This window comes from Geotrypetes seraphini, chromosome 15 (genome assembly GCF_902459505.1).
Source record: "Geotrypetes seraphini chromosome 15, aGeoSer1.1, whole genome shotgun sequence".
Classification (NCBI taxonomy): Eukaryota; Metazoa; Chordata; class Amphibia; order Gymnophiona; family Dermophiidae; genus Geotrypetes; species Geotrypetes seraphini.
Window position 1 is genome coordinate 64,384,142 of NC_047098.1, and position 22,426 is coordinate 64,406,567.

Sequence of the window (22,426 nt, forward strand, 5' to 3'; positions counted from 1 at the left end):
CGATTAAATTGCACTACCTGATTGGTCAGTGCTGTATTCAGTATGACCTTCAACAAAGGAAAACAAAACAACATAGTTCAAATATGTCTTTAGCAGGGGCACTGGGGTAGGCTTCTGGTATGTCCTGAGATCTTGTGAGGGATGAGAGGTTTTTCCTGGCAAGCTAGCAGAGATTTCCACTCTCTTTAGCTTTCCCTTTCTCTGAGACCTTGGAAGGGTAAAATTCCCACCCTCTTTTCTGTGTGACTCCTACCCAGCACCCTTTTTTTAAATTTTTTAGCCAGATTCGCAAGGGTTATAGAAACTGTAGTTCCTGGCCCTTTTCTCATTTTTCTTTTGGCGATTTGAATGTTCAGAGAATTGCATCACTTTATGTGCATAGATTAATCAACACTTTGTACTCTTCTAAAAGATATGAAACGTGCGATGACATGAAATTAGTATATCCATCATATAAGGGTATAAAATATATGAGAATTTTCTCTGTCATTTCCATATCAGGCAGCAAAAATGTGGAATATATTACCGATATCTATAAGTCAATTAGCAAATTAGGATGTTTTTAGGAAATCTATTAAAGGCTTGTCCAACCTATGGTCCATGGGCCAAAATCTGACCTTCCAAGAGCTTTTTTATGGCCCTCGAAAGCTTGGCAATTCTTAACAATGGGATTCCTTCTTCTGCAACACAACTCAGGTTAAGCTAGAGCCATGAAGTGCCAGAAATCTATGTTGCGGTTGACATTGCGAGACCAATCCAAACTTCCAGCACTATGTGCCTCAAGCTTGCAGAGAGCCATGTCGAGGGGGGGGGGGGGGGAGACACAGGAATCTTGCTGTAAGTGCCATAAGAATTACCAAGCTTTTGAGGGTCAGCAAAAAAGCACTTGGTGGGATGAAGGTTTGGGGGAGTACATGAGAGTGAGCTGGACTGGGTGATGGCTAAAGAGGGGACAAAGCACCATTGTATTTTGTCACTAATTGATGAAACATGTGACAAATGTGTCTGTCTTTGGGTGGATATGTTTACAAATTCTCGTACTTCCTTTCAAAGTAGAACCGCTGCATTTTAGAGTTGTAACTGATGATTTGTGTAGGTTACCCATTGTTTTTTCATGGACTCTTATCACTGCTTCTTTGGGCTGTATCTGGTGCTACGTTCAGGGTACCCTTTGCCTTGGAGGAAGTACAGTGCAATCATATTCTTGACTTGGGTCCCTTTGTTTATAACTTTCATCATTTTGGTTTTTTTCTCCTAACTTCTTGACACCCTTCTTTTCTCTCCCCTTTTGTGCCCCTCCATTGGTTTTTCAGGCTGAAGCATGCAAGTCCATTGAATATGCCATGAAGAAGTGTCCCAATGGAATGTATTCTGAGATCAAATATGATGGAGAGCGAGTTCAGGTCCATAAGAATGAAGATAACTTCAGCTATTTCAGCCGTAGCCTCAAGCCAGTGCTCCCTCATAAAGTGAGTCTTGAGCGCTGGGCTCCTTTTAGTTAATCTCCCTCCGTGTGTCTAAAGTTTCAGATCTCAACAGTTATTTCAGTTATACTGTATTGTACTATGCATCAGACTGTAACAGTTTTAAGACGGACAGCTCCAGTATCATAGAGCTCTTTGCTCTCACATAATCCTTTCCATTTAAGTTGTCTGACTTTAAGAGCCTAATAATTAAGATGTCTTAAGCTGCTTGGAAATCAAAAGGATATAAGCTTGGCTTTGGAATTAACATGCGGTTTACTATCTGAGTGCGTGTGGTGTTAGAGCTACAGCCTTATTAACTCCCTGACGTTGTTGGTTCGAATCCCACTCTGTTCCCTGTGACAGAAGCAAAATAATAAAAAAAAGGATTAAAAGATAAATAAAATATAATAGTGATGCCAGCATTTCACTGCATATAGTTTTAATGAAAAGCAGCATAAAATCGCCATTCTAATGATGTCATAATAATGAGACGCGATAAAGTTATAGAAGATGTCTGTGATGCCTAAAAGGCGATTCTGAAAGGACGTCTAACTATTTAGATGTGTCTAGACTCACTGAGCAGTGCTGTGTGCAATTCTCTAAAATACGTCTATACATTATAAAATCGCAGATAGCATTTTACTGCTGGACGTCTAAACAATGCCTAAATTTTAGATGTCCTTTACCGAATCTGGCCCTTAGCGTCCACTAGGCTTATACTCGGAGCTATTGCCATGCTGTAAAACAGGCTGTTAATACTGATGAAGTTCTATCAATAGAGTTCTCTTCTAGAGTAAATTCTTCTCTTTCTTTCCACCATCTGATTAAGAAATGTTTTTTTCATTTACATACATTGAAAAGTGTCCGCCCTTTATTTTACCAACATCATTTTAAGGTATTGGTCCAGTCAGTTATTTTAGCTCAGCTGGACTATTGCAATTCTATCTATGCCGGTTTAAGTAAAGGGAATGGGAAAAGGTTACAATTAATACAGAGCACTGCGGCATGACTAATTTTAGGAAAGTCAAAATTCAAGCACATTACTCCATTGTTTAAGAACTTAAACTAGCTCCCATTTCATTACAGAGTTCAGTTTAAATGTGCTTGTATTGTTTATAAAATTACTCACGGATTGTTTGACTCCGATACCCTTATCCTTAAACTCCTCAAACATTTTGGGTTGTAGAGTTATTTATAAACATAAGTTAACTTTTTCTTCAGTCAAAAGTTATCAATCGACCGGCAAAAATGCTTGATCTTTTTCCTTCCTATTGACTGCACAATGGAATGACCTTCCTGTTCAGATATGATCATGTATTTCTTTTCAGGTTTTCCCTAAAATTTAAAAACTACGATGTTTCTGCATTTTTTAGAATATAATTCCTAATGATCTATCTTAAAATCAACACATCTTTGTAAATGTATTTTTATTGTAAACCGAGTCAAGCCCTATATCTTTAGGGATGATCTGGTATATAAATCTAAGGTTTAGATTAGATTTATTCCACAGCTACTGCTCTGGCGGTGAACTGTGTTCTGCAGTGTAACAGCTGGCTGTATTGCTTATTGATTATAGAGGTCTCAATACCACAAAGCTAGTTGTGATGCTTTCCATATCTGACTTTTAGCTTCCTTAAACAGCTACATCAGCTGGATTGCAACAGCTCATGTCGACTCTATTGAGTGTCCAGCTATTCCAATCATATGTGTGTTGAAGAATGAATGTGGACTTCAAAGGTTGTTTGTGGAAAGTCTGTAAAGGCACTGTTCTTCTCTTAGTAACTTAATTCTTTCACAGGTTGTAGAGCTAGGTAGCCTTGGATCAGAAGCACAAATGCATTTAGTCTTCATTACAGTTACAGGCTTCAATCCTCTTCTGCAGTCCTTGCAATCTTAGAATGGGAGAGTCAGCTCTATCTCTGAGACAGTATGGTCATACAGTCCTTCAGAATTTGAGGTCTAAAATCTTAACTCCACTCTCTCCACCATCCCGGCCTATTTGTTCTCAGTACAAGGCTATCCAACCCCCCCAAAAAAAAAAAAAAAATTATATTCATTACTTAGATCTTTTAATTTTTTATTTTTTATTTTTTTTTTTATTTTATATTTATCAAATTTTACATTTTATAAATCAAGTATCCACTTGTACAGAAAGTTGAAGAAAAGCAGAAAAATAATACTCATAGGTAAAATACATAATAATCAACTAAATAAAATAAATGTTTAGCTTAAATTCAGCTCAAGTCCTCAAAATTAGATCCAAGATGGATGAGGCGGACATATTAACAGATGCTGACGAAAATCAAATCAAATATTAGGAAAACAAAGTCCCTTAGCTGAGGAAGGATATCATTTATTCAATTGGACCTCTCTTGATTTCCCTTCATCCAGTCGAGTTCCTGCCAGAAAAGCTGTCAACTGGAATGGCTCAAAGAATACATATTTCTTCATATGGTACTGTATTACACATTTGCAAGGGTGTCGTAGGAAAAAGGTCCCTCCAAGAGATATAACACCTGGCTTCATCAAAAGAAACTCTCGCCTTCTTCTCTGGGTTTCCCGTGCCAAATCTGGGAACATTAATATTTTATGTCCAAGAAATTCTTTCATTTTATTCCTAAAGTACATTCTAAGCAACCAGTTTTTATCTGGTGCAAGGGCCACCGTGAGAAGCAATGTTGCCGGAGATGCTAGCTCTCTGTCCGAAAGTTCCAAGATTGCAGAAACATTAAGTGGTTGATTATCCTCCTGTTGTTTAGGTGGTAATTTAGTAGTTTTCATTGGTAAGTAATATACTTGAGTAAGTAGTGGTAATGTATCCTCTGGAATACCCAAAATCTCTACCATATAACGTTTCATCATATCTCTAGGTGTCACAGAGGCTATCTTAGGAAAATTAATCAAACGGAGATTATTATTACGAGAAAAGTTCTCCAAATTTTCCAATTTTCTGCGCAAACTTGTGTTATCTTTTACCATTGCTTCATTAAGCTGTTTTGATGCTTTTAACTCCTGTTGTATATTCAGAATTGAGTTCTTGGATTCATCAACCTCAACTTTTATATCTTTTAATTTTTTAATAAACCAACTAACAATGAATTACAATAATCAAACAGTGGATATATTTAACCCTTTCAGGACCAAGGGACATATTTGTCCCATAACTTTAAAATCCTATAAATTTTGATTGGGATAGTCTACAGTTCTAAATTTGATATGTACGGATTCCATATGATACTGCCTTTATGTAAACAAACTGGTTCCGACATTCATTCATTAGCGTCGTTGCCAGATTGACGAGAAGATTCACTTGCTACACTGTCCATAAGCCAGAAGTTTGATTTTTTTTAAAAAAAATAAAGATATTTCACAAAAAAAAAAAATCAATTTTTTGGCATCTGCAAGCCCTTTTTACCATAAAAATGTCGTCAAAACCACAAAAATTGGCCTACGATCCTTATGGTCCTGAAAGGGTTAAGCCTGTACAATTGTTCGAAAATTAAGCAGACTCATCAATTCCTTCAAAGGTCGAAGCAATTTAAGCTTCAAGAATGTAACTTCCACTTCATATAGGTTATCCTAGGTTCTCATTCATTTCAGGCAATAATACAGAAATGTTGAAGGTTACATGGACTTGAAGTAGGTTTTTGTAGTAACAATTATTGTGTTGCAGATTTTTGTTACTGGTGTCCTGCAGAAATTCCACTGCTGATCTTGCTTCTAGGTGGCCCATTTTAAAGACTTCATCCCAAAGGCTTTTCCAGGAGGAAACAGCATGATCCTGGACTCGGAAGTGCTGCTGATTGATACCAGCACCGGGAAGCCCCTGCCCTTTGGCACCCTTGGAGTACATAAGGTAAATGGTAGTAAAGAATTCAGCAACCATTATAGAGAAGAATTATTTAAAAGCAGCTGGCTCTGCAATTCTATAAGTCATAGGTACTTTGCTATAGATAACCCAAATCATGCTTGTCTCTTTGAAGAAAGAGCCAGTTTATGCTGGAGATTGCATATCTGACGGTTCACGTAATTTTTTGTTTTTTTTTAATGAAACAATGGATGCTAAGATGACAATAGTCTCAAGCTACTGCATGTATACAAAAATGCATAGACCACAGATGAGTGCAATGAATCGGGTTTTTGTTTGTAAATCAGGTTAACATACAGAACATAAAGGGATTGATTTTCAGGGAAATTTAAGCCAGCAGGAGAAGTTTCTGCCTGCATAAACAATGCCGAGGGGGGCCAGTCGCCGATATTCAGCGACACTTAATCAGACAGTGTTACCAAATATTGGCTCGGACTGCGCAATCAGAATCCAGCCAGTGTTGAGATGGAACTGGCACTTGAGGCAGGGTCCATATTCAGTGCTGCCATCCACATAGCTAAGCAGCCACAGTATCAGCCAGATACTATTAAACAGCCTCTCAGACACAATCAAATAATTAAAATTGTATGTTTACATAATATATTATTAGTAGGATTGAACAATTAAGAGGGAAATTCTAGAAAAGGTGCCTAAAGATAGGCGGCCAACTTAATTAGTAAATTGGCTTCAATTATAGGCTTTTTAATAAGCTCATAATTGAAAAAAATCTAATTGGGTGATAGGCGCCTATCTTAGGCCTGATTCTACAAAAGATAGGCACCTAACAGTGCCTAACTCCAAAGTAGGTGTGTTTAGGAGCAGAGAAGGACTTAGGCGCGGCTAGGCATGATTCTCTAAAGTACTTAGGCACCTAAAACATAGGCCTTTAAAACCCTGGTCTACATTGCAGGCACCTAAGTTTTACATTAGGCATGGTTCTTTAAGTGTAACTGACAAGAAATAGGCGCCCAATTATAGAATCTGGTCCTAATTGTTTCCCCCTTTTTTGGGGGGTTTCCTTGGATTCTTTTCTCTGTGGATTTTGGGGGGTCAATACTCTCTGGTTTTGTTTTGCCTAATTGTTTAACGACATTAAAGAAAATTTTTATGGGATTAATGCGGTCAGGCCTGCCTACCTTCCTGCCCATTTGTGGGTGCGGTCCACCAGAAGTGAAGTCAGTCTGAAGATAACTTTGGAGGAGTGTTGGCTTAGAGCTATATGAGAGCCATCCTTGCTACCACTGCCTCCTTCCCAAAGAGCTACTCTTGCCACCACTGTACTCCCTGGAGAGCCGCCCTTGCTGCAGCTACTCTCCAAGAAAAGCAGCCTTGCTGCCACCCTTTACTTTCCTCTACATGCAACTGCTGCTGCCCACCACCTAACTTAGGGGAGAGGGAGGGGAGGAAGGAGAGAGAGATACCTGATCGGAGGGGGGGGATGGGAGAGAGAGAGAGATACCTGACCAGGGTGAGAGGGATGAAGGAGAGAGAGAGATGCCCAACCATGGGGGAAGGAAGGAGAGAGATGCCCAGCCATAGTGGGGAGGGAGGGAAGAAGAAGAGAGAGATATTGTGGAATTACCAGACACGTTTTGTACTTTCCATGCATTAATTTTTACAACTATTATACGATCACTGCAAAACTTTACCACACTTAGTAAACAGGCTCCACAAATCCTTGAAGGAATGAGGTTCCAGCAATTAACATAGAGAAGAAAATGATTTTCCTTTAGTTTCAAGTGAATTAATCTGTACCAACACTTCAAAAAGAGTGTTTGTTGGATGCTATAATGCTTGACATGGCTTTTAAATAAAGTTCTGAATTGCTTTGAGATTTGAAAGCTGATATCTTGAAATATTCTTTGAAACGCTACTAAAAATTTATTTTCAGTCTTTGTTAGTTTTCACTTTCAGATGAATAGGTTAATCATATAGAAAATAAAGGAAAATACTTTGTACTTTGTATAATTATACGCATCATGCTGTAGCCATTTTACTGTATTTATCTCCAAAATACAAATGTTTCTTTTTATTTTAATATTCTTTCAGAAAGCTGCATTCAAGGATGCCAATGTCTGCCTGTTTGTGTTTGATTGTATCTACTTCAATGGAGTCAGTTTGATGGACAGGTGCGTGTGTTCATGTCGTCAAAATTGGTGGTAATGTCTACATTGGTACTGCAAGGAATTACATTTAAGAGCTGCTGTCATTTTTGAGGTCATAACATACTTTTAAATTGGCTAAAATTATTCATAAGTGTTCACTTAGCTCACATTCAGTTCTACTACCCAATTCCGTTATCAAAGCTTCACTTAGCTCCTATCCATTTCATGTGTCTTTCATGGTCGGTATATTAAAAGCCAGTAAACTTGAAACTTGAACTTGATTACAATTCATAGTTCAATTACTTTCCAAAAGAGAAAAAAGTTAAGTGAAAGTATATCTTAAATGCATTCACCTCATATGTGCATCAGGTGAGGGGGGAGGAACCCAGCCATCTGGGTATGACACCTCCAGGGCATGAACAGAACTCCCCAGGGTGGGTCTTGGCCCCATTCAGTACCAGCTTACACTGCTGGGCACGATGAACCATTGGTCTGACCCAGCAGCAGCAATTCTTATGTTCTTATAACTGCGTTGCCTCCCTTGCAGTTGCATTTAGTCTCGTCTGTCATCTCTCCTTCAATTTCTTCGGACTGCCCTGTGGGTTGGTAGTAGATGCTGATCTTCGTTTCCGTTCCTTTTGTTCCCAGAATTTTGGCCCATACGTCGTATGTTACATTTGATGTGGGGTGCTCAGCAATTTCATACTACAATGGTGTTGTTATCCATAAATGTGGAGAAAGCTTTTGGTAAAGTCCGGTGGGATTTTTTTATGGTCAATTATGGAAAGGATGGGTTTAAGGGGGGGTTGGGTAGTGGATTAGGAGTTCTTATATGGGGCCCCGTGTGTGTGTTCAAATTAATGGGCATTATATGGATTTTTTCCCTATAAACTGTGGTACTAGACAGGGATGCCCTTTGTCCCCACTCCTTTGTGCTCTTTATTTGGAACTGTTGGCGTGTTGTCTTAGGTAACACCGGGCTATTCGGGACTATATATGTGTGGGCAGGAGCATAAGCTTTCATTGTTTGCTAATGACATCCTTTTTTATGTGTCCGAGATATTAGTAGTTCTTTCCCGGTCCTTATGGAGGTGTTTAGCAAATTTTATGAGGTCTCAGGGTTTACTATAAATATGGATAAGTCTGAATTTTTGGGAGTCTATATTGAGGATGAAGAAGAGCAGAGGTTACTGGATTCCTTTCCTTTTAGGAGAGCACGGGACTGCATTAGATACCTAGGAATCCAACTTCCGAGGGATTTGTCTAGGTTATATGAGCTTAATTATGCTCGGATTGAGCGATTAATTAGAGCGGATTTACAGAAATGGTGGGGGTATTGGCTCTCTTGGTGGAGACACATTGCTGTGATTAAAATGAATATCTTACTTCGTTTGTTATTTTTATTTCAATCTCTTCCCAGTGCTGTCCCTAGGGGGGTGCTAAAGGCTCTACATAGGGAGTTTCGGATGTTTATTTGGCAGGGTAAACCCCCACGGATTGGGCAACAAGTGCTTTGGTCTGCCAGGGAGGAGGTTGGTAGAGCTGTCCCTAATCTACATTGGTATTATCTAGCTGCACAGCTTCGCCTGGTGTTAGCAGAGTTCAAGCTGGGGGTCCAAATTGAGCAAAGTTATGTACGTCATTGTTTGTTGAAACACTGGATCTGGGCCTCCTATTTGGATTTAGGAAGGTTGCAGGGGGTACATAATCCCTTTTTTGGGCATTTAGTGTGGACTTGGGGGAAATTGCATCATAGTGAACAGCGCTACCAGGGGATATCTACTTTAGCACCTATTCGGGGGGAGCCACAGTTCTTGGTAGGGCAGGAACGGGGGGGGGGGGCTTTTTGTAGGTGGGAGGAGAGGGTTATTATTACTTTTCGGGATGTGCTTAGGGGTGGAAAAATCCCTATTTTTGATGAGTTGGTGACTAGGGATTTCGGGCTTAAGGATTATTTTTTTGCTTATATGCAGCTACGACATTTTATGATTTCGGTAGGGTGGGGGAGGGGGACAGTTACAGGAAGTGGAACATTTGCAAAATCTCTGGGGCCTTTTAGGTAGGGTGCCTTGGCCTATTACGGTCCTTTATCAGTATTTGCGTGGGCAGAATGTAGTTCAATTCCCCTTTAAGCAGAAATGGGAAATGGATGTACAAGTGAGGTTTACGACTAATGATTGGTCTAGGGATTGTGAGGAGGTACAGAAGGCATCTCATTGCGTTCTGGTACAGGAAAATGCTTATAAAATATTGACGCAATGGTATCTGACATCAGAGCGGTTGCATCAAATGTGCCCTCAAGTCCTTAATGTGTGCTGGAGGTGAGGGGGGAGGCCGGGATTTTTTTTATCATGTATGGTGGGATTACCCGACCATTAAGGTTTTTTGGTTAGAGGTGTCTACGTTTATGTCTCAGTTCAGATCTTGCCCCAAGCCTGTTTGCTGGGTACTCATGATCAAAGGAGTTGGCCCTGGCAGACTAAACTAGTTCGGATGAGATTCATTGGTGCTAAGTGTCTTATGGCACAGTATTGGAAACGCTCTATTGCTCCTACCAAGGAGAAATGGCTGCTTAAGTGCAATAAGTTGGCCCGGATGGAATGTATGGCTGCTAAATATTTGGGTTTTTATGAACAAGAGCAAACCTGGTATAAAACCTGGTATAAAATTTTTCAGTGCCTTTGAACATTCAGTGGGTTGGGTAGGGTGTGGGGTGGAGGTATGCTTGGTGGACTCTCTGGAGAAACCACAGAGGGTTCATCTTATGGGGTCTATATTGCTGTGGGATGAAGGGGGGGATTTGGGATGGGGTGTGTTGTCACAATGGATGATCAGTTATATTATAGGAAGGATTGCTAAAACAAGGCTGCCCTGTGAACTTCTAAAAGCTAAGTTACTCAGCATTTCATATTCTGCTCTTTTCACTGGTTTTCAGCATTATATCTGCTTAATTTCTCTTCTCCTCCCTGTTTCTTACAAAAAAAAAATATAAAAAAGCACAAAAAAATAAATCCTTCTCTTTCCTCTGTTAAATCTTATTTCCTCTTCCTGCATTTTTGTTTAAAATACTGTGTTTTAGGTAGTATAGAGCCTATATTTCTGGTGCCTGTGGCTCAGGGTGACTAAAGTAGGGAAAATCCTGTTATAAATCCTGTGTTTTAGGGTAGCACTGATAGAACCTGCAGTTTTGTTTAGGTGGTATAGAGCCTATATTTCTGCCTTACTAGTAGTCTTACTTATAGTCCCACCAACCCCAGGGACCACTATTCATATATAGAGACCCATATAATCAGGACTACTCAAATCAAGTCACTTCACAACCAATCAAGATGACCTTTATTCTATGCAATCACTGTGGTGCTTTAATTCCAAGACATACTATTTGGAGGCTTAAGGCTTGCCCCATCTGTCTTCAACTTGCCAGTATTAAGGAGGAGCTCTGCAAACTTAAACAGGAATTGAATACAGTGGTGCCTCACACAACGAACTTAATCCGTTCCAGGAGCAAGTTTGTTATGTGAAACGTTCGTTGTGTGAAACGCGTTTTCCCATAACAATACATGTTAAAAAAAATAATTCGTTCTGTAGCATAAAATATGCTAAGATGACATAAAAAAAGATAAATTTTTGGTTATTATTTTTATTTAGATACATCTAAAAACATAATTGTTTTTTAAAACAACACACATTTTTTAAATTTAAAGACAGACTAAGTAGAGTCTAATTTTACAGTGAGAGGGCAGAGTCTCAGCGGCAAAAACTGGGACTTAACTGTTCATTTTTTTTTTTTTTTCTACCGTGTTTCCCCGATGATAAGGCAGGGCCATCAAATAAGACAGCTCCCCCTTTTTAGAAAAAAATGTAAAATAAGGCACCCCCCCCGCAAATAAGCCACCCACCGATACCTGCGCTTACCCGAATCGGGTGGTACGGTGGGTGACTCCGTGTGGTCCCTGGCACCCCCGACACGATCGGGGCAAGAGGGAGCTCAAGCCCTCTTGCCCCCCCGACTCCCCGACACGATCGGGGCAAGAGGGAGCTCAAGCCCTCTTGCCCCCCCCGACTCCCCGACACGATCGGGGCAAGAGGGAGCTCAAGCCCTCTTGCCCCCCCGACTCCCCGACACGATCGGGGCAAAAGGGAGCTCAAGCCCTCTTGCCCCCCCGACTCCCCGACACGATCGGGGCAAAAGGGAGCCCAAGCCCTCTTGCCCCGCCGATTCCCCAACTCCCCGACAATATCGGGCCAGGAGGGAGCCCAAGTCCTCCTGGCCACGGCGACCCCCTAACCCCACCCTGCACTACATTACGGGCAGGAGGGATCCCAGGCCCTCCTGCCCTCGACGCAAACCCCCCCTCCCCCCAACGACCGCCCCCCCCCCAAGAACCTCCGACCGCCCCCCCAGCCGACCCGCGACCCCCCTGGCCGCCCCCCACGACACCCCCAACCCCCTTCCCCGTACCTTTCTGTACTTGGCCGGACAGACGGGAGCCAAACCCGCCTGTCCGGCAGGCAGCCATCGACGGAATGAGGCCGGATTGGCCCATCCGTCCCAAAGCTCCGCCTACTGGTGGGGCCTAAGGCGCCTGGGCCAATCAGAATAGGCCCGGGAGCCTTAGGTCCCTCCTGGGGGCAGGGCCTGAGGCACATGGTCGGGTTGGGCCCATGTGCCTCAGGCCCCGCCCCCAGGAGGGACCTAAGGCTCCCGGGCCTATTCTGATTGGCCCAGGCGCCTTAGGCCCCACCAGTAGGCGGAGCTTTGGGACGGATGGGCCAATCCGGCCTCATTCCGTCGTTGGCTGCCTGCCGGACAGGCGGGTTTGGCTCCCGTCTGTCCGGCCAACTACAGAAAGGTACGGGGAAGGGGGTTGGGGGTGTCGTGGGGGTCGGCCAGGGGGGTCGCGGGTCGGCTGGGGGGGCGGTCGGAGGTTCTTGGGGGGGGGCGGTCGTTGGGGGGAGGGGGGGTTTGCGTCGAGGGCAGGAGGGCCTGGGATCCCTCCTGCCCGTAATGTAGTGCAGGGTGGGGTTAGGGGGTCGCCGTGGCCAGGAGGACTTGGGCTCCCTCCTGGCCCGATATTGTGTGGGGAGTTGGGGAATCGGCGGGGCAAGAGGGCTTGGGCTCTTTTTTGCCCCGATCGTGTCGGGGAGTCGGGGGGGGGCAAGAGGGAACCAGGCGGAGAGAGGGCAGTTAAGCGCAGTGCCTGCGCGGAAGGATGCAGCTCGGGCGACTTCGTTGTGTGAAACGAAGTTCGTTGTACGGATCAAGACATAAAGTTCGTTGTGCGCAGCGTTCGCTGTGCGAGGCGTCCGTTATGCGAGGCACCACTGTACAATTAAAGCAGCTTCCATCACTCCACAAAATCATACCAACTTATCACCTCTACCTCAAAGAATAAAACAGCCCAGGAATAAATGGGTCACAGTAGGCTCAGGAAGACTGCGACATGTAACACAGAAACATCCACCTTCACTAATATTACCTCTACAGAATTCCTTCGCTCCACTAGTGCACTGCGATACTCAGGAAAACAGAAGGGAGGTGGGACTTGAACCAATGAAGGAAACTCAAGAGAACAAGAGCACCCTAAGTACAAATAAAAAAGCCAAAAACAGAAAACTATTACTGTTGGGGGATTCCATCATCAGAGGCATTAACCTTGGAACACAGGGCGAGGAGACCAAAATAGTGAAATGTCTTCCAGGATCCTCAGCTACCAGGAGTTCCAGGCAAATACTGACTATAATTAAGGAAGAAACTAAGGATTTTAACACTGATGTTGTTATCCATCTGGGAACAAATGACCTGGCCAACAACTCCACACTTGCAGCACAGAAAGCTTTTCGGGAGCTTGGTGAGGGCGTGAAACCTTTTGTAAAGACTTTAGCTTTTTCTGAAATACTGCCTGCATATGGAAAAGGAGAGCAAAGAGTAAAAAACACAGAGGACTTTAATAGATGGCTCAGAGCCTGGTGTCATCAAGAAGGCTTCAGGTACATAGGAGGATGGGGAAATACATGGAAGGACAAGAAGCTATATTGCACTGATGGGCTACATATTACTACAGCAGGATAAAGAAACCTTGCAGAGAAATTTAGACAATATTTTTCTAGGCATTTAAACTAGAAGGTGGGGGTGGTGTATGTACGAAGGACAATTATAGAGACCACCCCGGCAAAAGAAAAGATTGCTGGATCTCAAAGCAGTAGTTCCAGTGCCAAACAAAAGAGAGCTACATGTCATACTTCTTCATCATCTTCCTCAGATCAGTACCGGAGTCATCGTCAAGCATCAATCCCCTTGACGCACGCCTTCTCCAAAGCTTCTTTAGAACTGATTTACAATCTGACACAGACTCTGATTCTGCAACTCAGGCTTATGACACCTCTTCAATGCCAATGATGCAAAACAAGATCCAGATCTATATCAATAGCTTAAATCAGCAAAACCATACTATATAACAAAGAATTAAAAAAAGGGAATACTTTAATAAAGAACTGGAAAACTGTGAAAATAAGCTTTAAAAATGATTTAATCTGTTCCACTCCTTAGTTAGAAAAAAGGATAATGACACTTCTTTAAATATGCCTACGGCTAATTTAGTAGCAGTAACATTTGAGAAAAAAATAATATCACTCAGAAATTTTCTTACTAAATATACTTATACACATCGCCTTTAGACAAGAATTCCTTACCATTTTCAGAATTTGAAAACATTGATCTATGTTCAGTGATCCAGTAATCTCTTCTGTGCTCTTCTTATATTCTGTATTTCTTGCTGCCCCTTTTGACTTTAATTTTTCTGCCATTTGTTTTCTTTGCAATGACTAGGGATATAACTTGTTAATTTTATCTTATTAAATTGCAGAGTTTGGGTTGTAAGGGGAAAAGTGACTGAGGGAACAGCGAGGGTTTTTTGTTTGTTTTTTTTGGGGGGTATAGATTGTGTGTGACAGGATCAGAGAAGGTATAGGTTAAGAATTCCAGATCTAGATCTGCTTCACTGAGGGGTTGAATGGAAAGTTTTGGTGTTATGAGGTGATACATAATAGCAGCCCCTCTTCTTTTCCTTTCTTGATCCTGGATTTTATCATTCACAGTGCATTAGCACAGAAACATTGAAACGTGATGGCAGATAAAGGCCAAATGGCCCATAGAGTCTGCCCATCCGCAGTAACCATTATCTCTTCCTGTCTCTTTTCTTCTCTCCTCACTATCCTTCCTTCCTGTGATTGATCCTGCCTTATCTTTCTGATTTTCTTCTCTCCTACCTTTGTGCTTTGACACTTGTCATTCTCCAAGAACCCCTTCTTTACCCCTACCCCTTCTATCACTTCTCTATCCAGCATCCTAGCACAAATCTCTAGGATCCCTTAAGCCTCTCCCAAAGGAAACAAATAGATAACCAGATAATGGCAGTAGTGTCAGAAAAGGTCTATTTTTATACAGTAAAATAAATTGACTTTGAATTTGCTTCTGTATTCTAATTTATTCAATGCATCATATTTGCTGCAAAATCTTGAAAAGTCTGTTACAGGAAATGGATGGGAGGCTGTGTGTATAGATCTTGGATTGGTAGATTACATTTTTTTCATATGTAGCTTTTCTCGGGTGTGCCTGTTCTTAACAGATTTGTCTTTGTATCAGGCCCTTGCTTGAGCGAAGGAAATTTTTGCATGATAACATGGTGGAAATACCCAACCGGATTCTTTTCTCAGAGATGAAACATGTGACTGTGAGTATGTCTGCAAGTCTAAATCTCCTCATCTGTTGCATGTCTCTCTATTTTATTTTATTTTTATTTCCTTTAAGAATTATTACAATAAATTTTGTGCAAGGAAATTAATGCATTTATAAAGATTTTTACATGTGAAATTCAAACAAATTATGAATACCTTATGTTGTACCAGGGTATGGATTGGTGTTTGTATCTCCAAGTGAGAAGTGACATCCAGGTTGATTCCACTCTGAAGAGATATTGGTATCCATGACAGCCTGTGTGGGGAGAAAGTGCAAGCCTACTCCTAGATCCAGAAAAACTTGGCCACCTTGGCTTATCCTTGCTCCTTCTTGGAGAAAGCTCTGTCCTGGCTGTGGGAGATGGGAGGTGTGGGTGGGCAAGGGCCTGGATTGTGTTAGGGATGTACAGTACATTCATTTTTGTTCTAATGGTAAAATGTTTTTCTCTTTAGCATCTCTCCAGACCGGTACAGTTCACTGATGGGTAATAGCTCACCATGACCAGCAGGTGGTGACTGTGACAAAACTTTGGCAGTAATACTAATAGCTGTGCTTCCCTCTAGCCTAACCAGTCTGTTCTCAGTCTCAGCAGATGTGGTAATCTGTGCCAGTATTCCTGAAAATGGTTAGTGTAGGGCTGTTGGAAGTTGTTTAGTAGCCTTCTTGCCCCCATTTGGTGCTGGACTGAGCTTGGGGGGGTCCATCTGACCTCGGGAGTGTCATACTCAACGGGGCACGAGTTGAGTTTCTCCCCCCATTTCCTCCACTTCCCCCAAATTTTTCTAGAGGCGCCTCAGATGTAAGCCTTGCCACCAAGGCATATGGCTTAGAGAGCCAGTGGCGTCTATTCTGACAGAAAAAAAAATCCTGAAGTAGTGTCGGTCTGGAGGGAGCCTTCAGTTCATTGTTATTGTTTTTTATTGCTAACCATTACTTTTTCCCTTAGCTAGGTCGCGTATTGCGCAATTAGCACTTTTAAAGGGAAGAAGTGCTCATTGTCCTCCAGACGCGAGGTCGATGCGGCAGCTGACAGCGGGGAAGCCCGAGCTTCCCTCGCCATCCACACAAGGATTCCCTCAGCCACCGACGAATAGGGAAATAAAGTTTTCCTAACTGCTTTAGCAGCTGGGACAGTTAGACTTCTCAGCTGCTATACAGTTCTCGGGGGCATGTTTTTCAGCGGGCTTTGTTCTGATTTTGGCGGGAAGCGCCTTCATTTTATCTGCAGCCTCAGGTGATCTTTCCCCTATATTGGAGAAACAGAAGCAGGTTTCTTCTGGGTCCTCTGCTTTGGCAGTGAATCCATTAGGCCGCCAGGGTATTTTTCCCCTGATTTTGTTTTTGCTTTGTGTAAGGCTTATCTTCAGATGGTCGGGTGTCCTGTTTCCGTCTCTGAGGGGTGGTGGTGGTTCACTCTGCATCCACTCCAGTTCGGCTCCCCTCAGTGCCGGTTTCGACCCATCTCCTCTCTCGTCCAAGTGGCTGAGGGTCTCTTGGGACGATGATTTTTTCTATGGGGAGCAGTTTTCTCTTGATGACCTGGACCCTTTAGGAGATCTCCAGGATCCTCTCGGGGGGGGGGGGGGGGGGAGGGAGGGAAGGGATGAATGCCACTGGTGAAGGTTTTTCTGTTCTGTTGGCTGGCGAGGATGCGTCCGTGGTGCGCATTTTTCAATCGGAAGAGTTCCAGGAGCCTATCTTTTAGGTCTCCTCTGTGTTGTGTTTCAAAGAAGATGCGAAGGAGCCCTCACATGTGGTGGACCTTCTGTTTCAGAGGATCCGCTCAGCATCCCATTCTCTTTCTATGCATCAGGAAATTCGGAATATGTGCTTGTGCAGCAGAAAGCACCGGAGGTGCCCTTTTATTTCATTTTGTGCCCTTTTTCTGCTGTCCCTTTCGCCCGACCTTCTGACTCAGGGCCCCATTCCAATGTTCGATCCAGGTCCCTTTGTCTTACAGCTTGGCTCTTGAGAGGGAACGCCTAGGTAAGAAAGGTTATTCAGATAAAGTGATCTCCATTCTCTTGGGGTCCCGGAGGCTTTCCACTTCTTGGGCTTGTTTGTGGGTTTGGCATATTTTTGAAGAGTGGTGTGCTGCGCTTGGAGTGGTTTCCTTTCTCGCCTCTTTGCCTCACATCTTGGAGTTCTTGCAGGATGGCCTGGATAGTGGCCTGGCCTGGTTTTCCGTACGGGTTCAGCGTGCAGCTTTGTCTGCATTAGGCGGTTTGATGCAGGGTAAGCGTTTAACTTCTTTTCCAGATGTAATTCGCTTTTTTAGGGCGGCTAAATTGCTTCGGCCTCCAGTGAGGCCTTCAGTTCTGGCCTGGGATCTCAATCTGGTCCTGTCCATGCTAGTGTGCCTCCCTTTGAGCCCCTGCATTACTGCTCATTGAAGGACCTTACTCTCAAGGCAATTTTCCTGGTGGCCATTACTTCTGAGAGATGCGTTTCTGAGCTGCAGGCTTTCCCTTGTAGACCTCCCTTCCTGAAGTTTTCTAGGGAGCGGGTGGTGCTATGGCCTGTTCCTTCTTTTCTGCCGAAAGTGGTCTCACTTTTTCATGTCAACTAGTCCATAGTCCTCTTAGTCTTGAGTAGCCGGGAGGGCTCTTTGGAACAGAGGCAATAGCGCAAGTTGTATGTCTGTCAGGTCCTTCGCTATTATGTTCAGCAGACCCAGTAGTTCCGGAAGTCGGATCATCTTTTTGTCCTCTTAGCGGGGCCTCGTAAGGGGAATGATGCTTCCAAGGCTACCATTGTGCGCTGGATCGCTTCCGCCTATCTTCTTCAGAAGAAGCCTATTCCGGATTTTCTCAAGCTCATTCCACTCGGAGTCAGGCAGCTTCTTGGGCTGAGTCTTCTCTGGTGCCTCCAGTGGATATCTGTAAGGCCACGGTTTGGTCTTCTCTGCATTCATTTGTGTAACACTACTATATAGACGTCCAGGCGCATCAGGACGCGGTATTTGGTGAGCATGTTCTGGTGGTGGCCCACCGGGGGTCCCACCCATGATGGGTACTGCTTTGGTACCAGTCTGGAAAGATGCTAAAGAAGGAGAAATTAGGTTCTTACCTGCTACTTTTCTTTCTTTTAGACTCTCTAGACCGGTACAGTCCCCACCCTGTCTATCTGTTGTTCTTGCGGGATTCGCATGAAGAGTATGGATTTTTTGCAGGTTCTAGTATTTTGATAGGGTCGGGGAGATCAAAACAGCAGCTTTGGCTCAGCTGGTGAGCTGTGGGGACGTTTTGCTGAAGAGGCTTCTTCTATGCAATTTCCAATAATATTGCTCTGTGTTAGTTGTTACTTCTATTTGGAGTGTTGTTACTGTTATAATTAGCATTTCTTAGTTCTGCTTGGCTATTTGGCAGACTGGTTAGACAAGAGGGAAGCACAGCTGTTAGTATTACAGCCAAAGTTTTGTCTCAGTCTCCACCTGCTGGTCATGGTGAGCTATTACCCATCAGTGAACTGTACCGGTCTGGAGAGTCTAAAAGAAAGAAAATTAGCAGGTAAGAACCTAATTTCTCCTTTCCTACCAATGCTGATTTGGGTTAAGTTTAGTTACTAATTGATCTCTCTTGTTCCTTTCAGAAAGCCTCGGATTTATCAGATATGATCAGCCATGTAATCAGTGAGGGCCTAGAAGGACTGGTGCTGAAGGATGTGAAGGTAAGATAAACAAGGTCATTTTTTTCCTTTTTTAATGAAATTTGCATCTCAGGCCATAATATAGAGGAAACATATATCATTTATAAAGAAGAAAAAGAAAAATCAAGATTAGGCATGAAGAAAATCTATTTATTTATTCTTAAAATGTATACACTTCCTAACTCCTTGGCAGTTTCCATAAAATTAAATATACATAAAATCTTTGACAGATAAAACATAAATACATAATACAAGAGCTGCCTTCCTTCCAGTATGTACCTTCAATCTGTATATTACATTATTTACATAAATGCTTTTACAAAAAGATGAGTTTTCAATAGTTTCTTAAAAGTAATCCACTCAACACATACAGTAGCTGTAATTTCCCAGGAAGAGCATTCCAAACCTTAATTCCTGCAACAGAAAACATTCCATTTTCTGATCTTAAACTTCTTCCTAGCCGGTAGATCTCCAAATTAATTCTTAAAATATACTGGGACAGGATATACAACCTGATGGATAATTGCTAACACTTAGAAACAAAGAAATATGATGGCAGATAAAGACCAAATGGACCATCCAGTCTGCCTATCCACGGCATCCACTATCTCATTCTCTCCCTAAGAGATCCCATGTACCTATCCTACACTTTCTTAAAATCAGACACAGTCTTTATATCCACTACCTCTACCAGGAGGCTATTCCATGTATCTAACATCCTTTCTATAAAAAAGAGTATTTCCTTAGATTACTCCTGAGCCTATCACCTCTTAACTTCATCCTATGCAATCTTATTTCGGAGTTTCCTTTCAAATGAAAGAAACTCTCGCCTCATGTGCATTTATCCCTGCTTCTGCCTTTCCTCCAAAGGTATACATATTGAGATCTTTACGTCTGTTCCCATATGCCTTATGATGAAGACCACTGACCATTTTAGTAGCCTTCTTCTGGACTGACTCCATCCTGTTTATATCTTTTTGAAAGTGCGGTATCCAGAACTGTACATAATATTCTAAATAAGGTCTCACCAGAGTCTTATACAGGGCCATCAATACCTTCGTTTTCCTACTGACGAGACCTCTCCCTATGCACCCTGGCAACCTTCTAGCTTTTGCTGTCACCTTTTCAACCTGTTTGGCCACCTTAAAATCATTGCCTACTATCACACCCAAGTCCCGCTTCTCATCTGTGCACAAAAGTTCTTCACCCCCTAAACTGAACTGTTCCCTCAGGTTTTTGCACCCAATGCATGACCTTGTATTTCTTAGCATTAAATCTTAGCTGCCAAATTTCAGACCGTTCTTCAAGCTTCGCTAGATCCTTCCTCATGTTATTCACACCATCAGGGTTTTGGTATCATCTGCAAAGAGGCAAATCTTAATCGACAGCCCTTCAGCAATATTGCTTACAAAAATGTTAAGAATGACAGGTCCAAGAACAAACCTTCAGGCACACCACTGGTAACATGCCCTCTGTTGCTTTTCACTCAATCAGTTCTTGACCCAGTTTGTCACTTTGGGGCCCATCCTGAGGGCACTCAGTTTATTTATTAGATACCTATATGGAACACTCCAAGGTTTTGCTAAAATCTAAATACACCACATCTAGCAAAGAAATTGATCAGATTTGTCTGACAATATCTGCCTCTAGTGAATCCATGTTGCCTTGAAGACCTGTAATCCACTGGTTTCTAGAAATGCCACTGTTCTCTCCTTTTAAAAGCATTTCCATTCATTTACTTATCACAGAAATCAGCCTGAATGTTGTCCCCTTCTAGATCAGAACGATTGATTATGTTCTCTAGATCACTGTTCTTCAACCGCCAGTCTGTGGACTGGTGCCGGTCCGCAGGAAATTCCTGCCGATCCGCACAGGGCCGGTGAGATTGACAATTGCAATTTCCTGCACTGGCGGAGGGATTCGATTTCCTGCCCGACTTCTGCTCCTCCTCTGTTAGGAATCACGTTCCTCGATCTTCCCAGAAACAGTGACTGAATATTATGAAAGCTTGGTGAAATCCGGGCTATGACAGATAACGAAATAAAAAACGAGCTTTCTAACTGTCCAATTAACCGAAAACTCCTTGCTCCAGCTCAACACGCTGTCTGACCCTCTGTGGGCAGGGCCTCATCTTATAGGCTCCACCAATCAGGCGTTGGTAGCTGGATCCAAGTACTGTATTCCAGGACGTGCTGTGTTGATAGACGGCGTGCTCCAGTTAGCGCGTTCGTGAAGTGAAGTCTTGGAATTGAACCCCAATAATCTTAGTGCTGAGTGTCACAACTCACTATTTTTTTTCTGTAGTAGTTTACGCGTGTTCACGCGTGTTTAGTGTTAATTGGGGGAACGAGAAAGATCTTAAAACGGTCTGTACACCGAACGAAACTGTAGGTTTATAAATTAGGAATGAAATATAGACCGAGCCAGCTCAACTTTCACTGGTCAGTAGTGGATGATACTTCATATTTTATAAGCTATATTATTATTTCTGTTGCCTTTCCTGTTTTATTGGAGTTCTTTTCCTTTTATTTTTAAAGTTTGCATTGTAAACCACTTGGATGGCTTGTTTTATAAAGGTGTTTAAAAATAACATTGTAATCTAGATAATTCATGCATGAACTAGATTAGAAAAAATTCTTCTCCCTATGTACCTTTTTTGTGCTCCTTATGCAATCCTATTGTTTGTAGTGTGATCTCATTAGATAGTAACAGTTATAAGGGTATTCTGTAATAATTTGGCTTATTCATTTTTCTTGATAGAAGGGGATATATGTGAAGGGGAGGGGAGACAGGGGTTTTGTTGATCCTTGCTCTATAGTATTTGTATTTATAAAATGACGATTGTACAGAATATTGTTTCTTTTTATACTTTAATAAAATACATTCAATATAAAATCATAACTGAGTCTTGTGCGGATGGGATCAGATGGTTTTGCGAGGACCGAGCTCACGGAAACGGGGCGGAAACGTGTTTTTTTAAATTTCAGTCCTAGTAGTCCACAATATATTTTTTTTTTTTGCCGGTCCATAGGTGTAAAAAGGTTGAAGAACACTGCTCTAGATCTCAAAGAGGCTTACACTCATATTCCCATTCATCCAGCGTCTCGACCGTTCCTCAGATTTCGGGTGGGAAATCTGCATTTCCAATACACAGTGCTATCCTTCGGCCTGGCATCATCTTCAAGAGTATTCACCAAGTACCTAGTTGTAGTAGCAGCAGCTCTGCGGAACCATGGTCTACAGGTGTTCCTGTACCTGGCTTATCAAAGATTCAACATCTCAAGGGGTTATTGTAGCGACCCAATGGACTATTTGGTTCCTCCAAAGTTTAGGGTTCGAAATCAACTTTCCCAAATCCCAGCTATAGCCCTCTCAAACTCTACAGTTCATCGGAGCTGTCTTGGACACTACAACCAAGAGCATTCCTTCCTTGTCAACGTCAGGATGCTCTTCTTCAGCTCTGTCACAAAGTGTCTTCCCTCTCTTCGATTTCAGCAAAACACATGATAGTTCTTTTAGGTCACATGACTCCTTTTACCAGACTCACCTCAGAATCCCTCAGTGGACCCTGGCATCTCAGTGGACTCAGGCTTTCGACCCA

General features: G+C 42.5%; 1 protein-coding gene across 3 annotated transcripts in view; it reads left to right on the top strand.

Moving 5' to 3' along the window:
* LIG3 (DNA ligase 3) overlaps positions 1 to 22,426 on the top strand; it is a 101,885-nt gene that overhangs the window by 40,338 nt on the left and 39,121 nt on the right. For all 3 annotated transcript variants that reach the window (XM_033921787.1, XM_033921789.1, XM_033921788.1), the window contains exons 9-13: positions 1,314 to 1,469; positions 5,191 to 5,322; positions 7,384 to 7,463; positions 15,085 to 15,172; positions 18,769 to 18,846. In XM_033921787.1, coding sequence (XP_033777678.1) covers positions 1,314 to 1,469; positions 5,191 to 5,322; positions 7,384 to 7,463; positions 15,085 to 15,172; positions 18,769 to 18,846 — 534 coding nt within the window. The remainder of the gene's footprint in view (positions 1 to 1,313; positions 1,470 to 5,190; positions 5,323 to 7,383; positions 7,464 to 15,084; positions 15,173 to 18,768; positions 18,847 to 22,426) is intronic.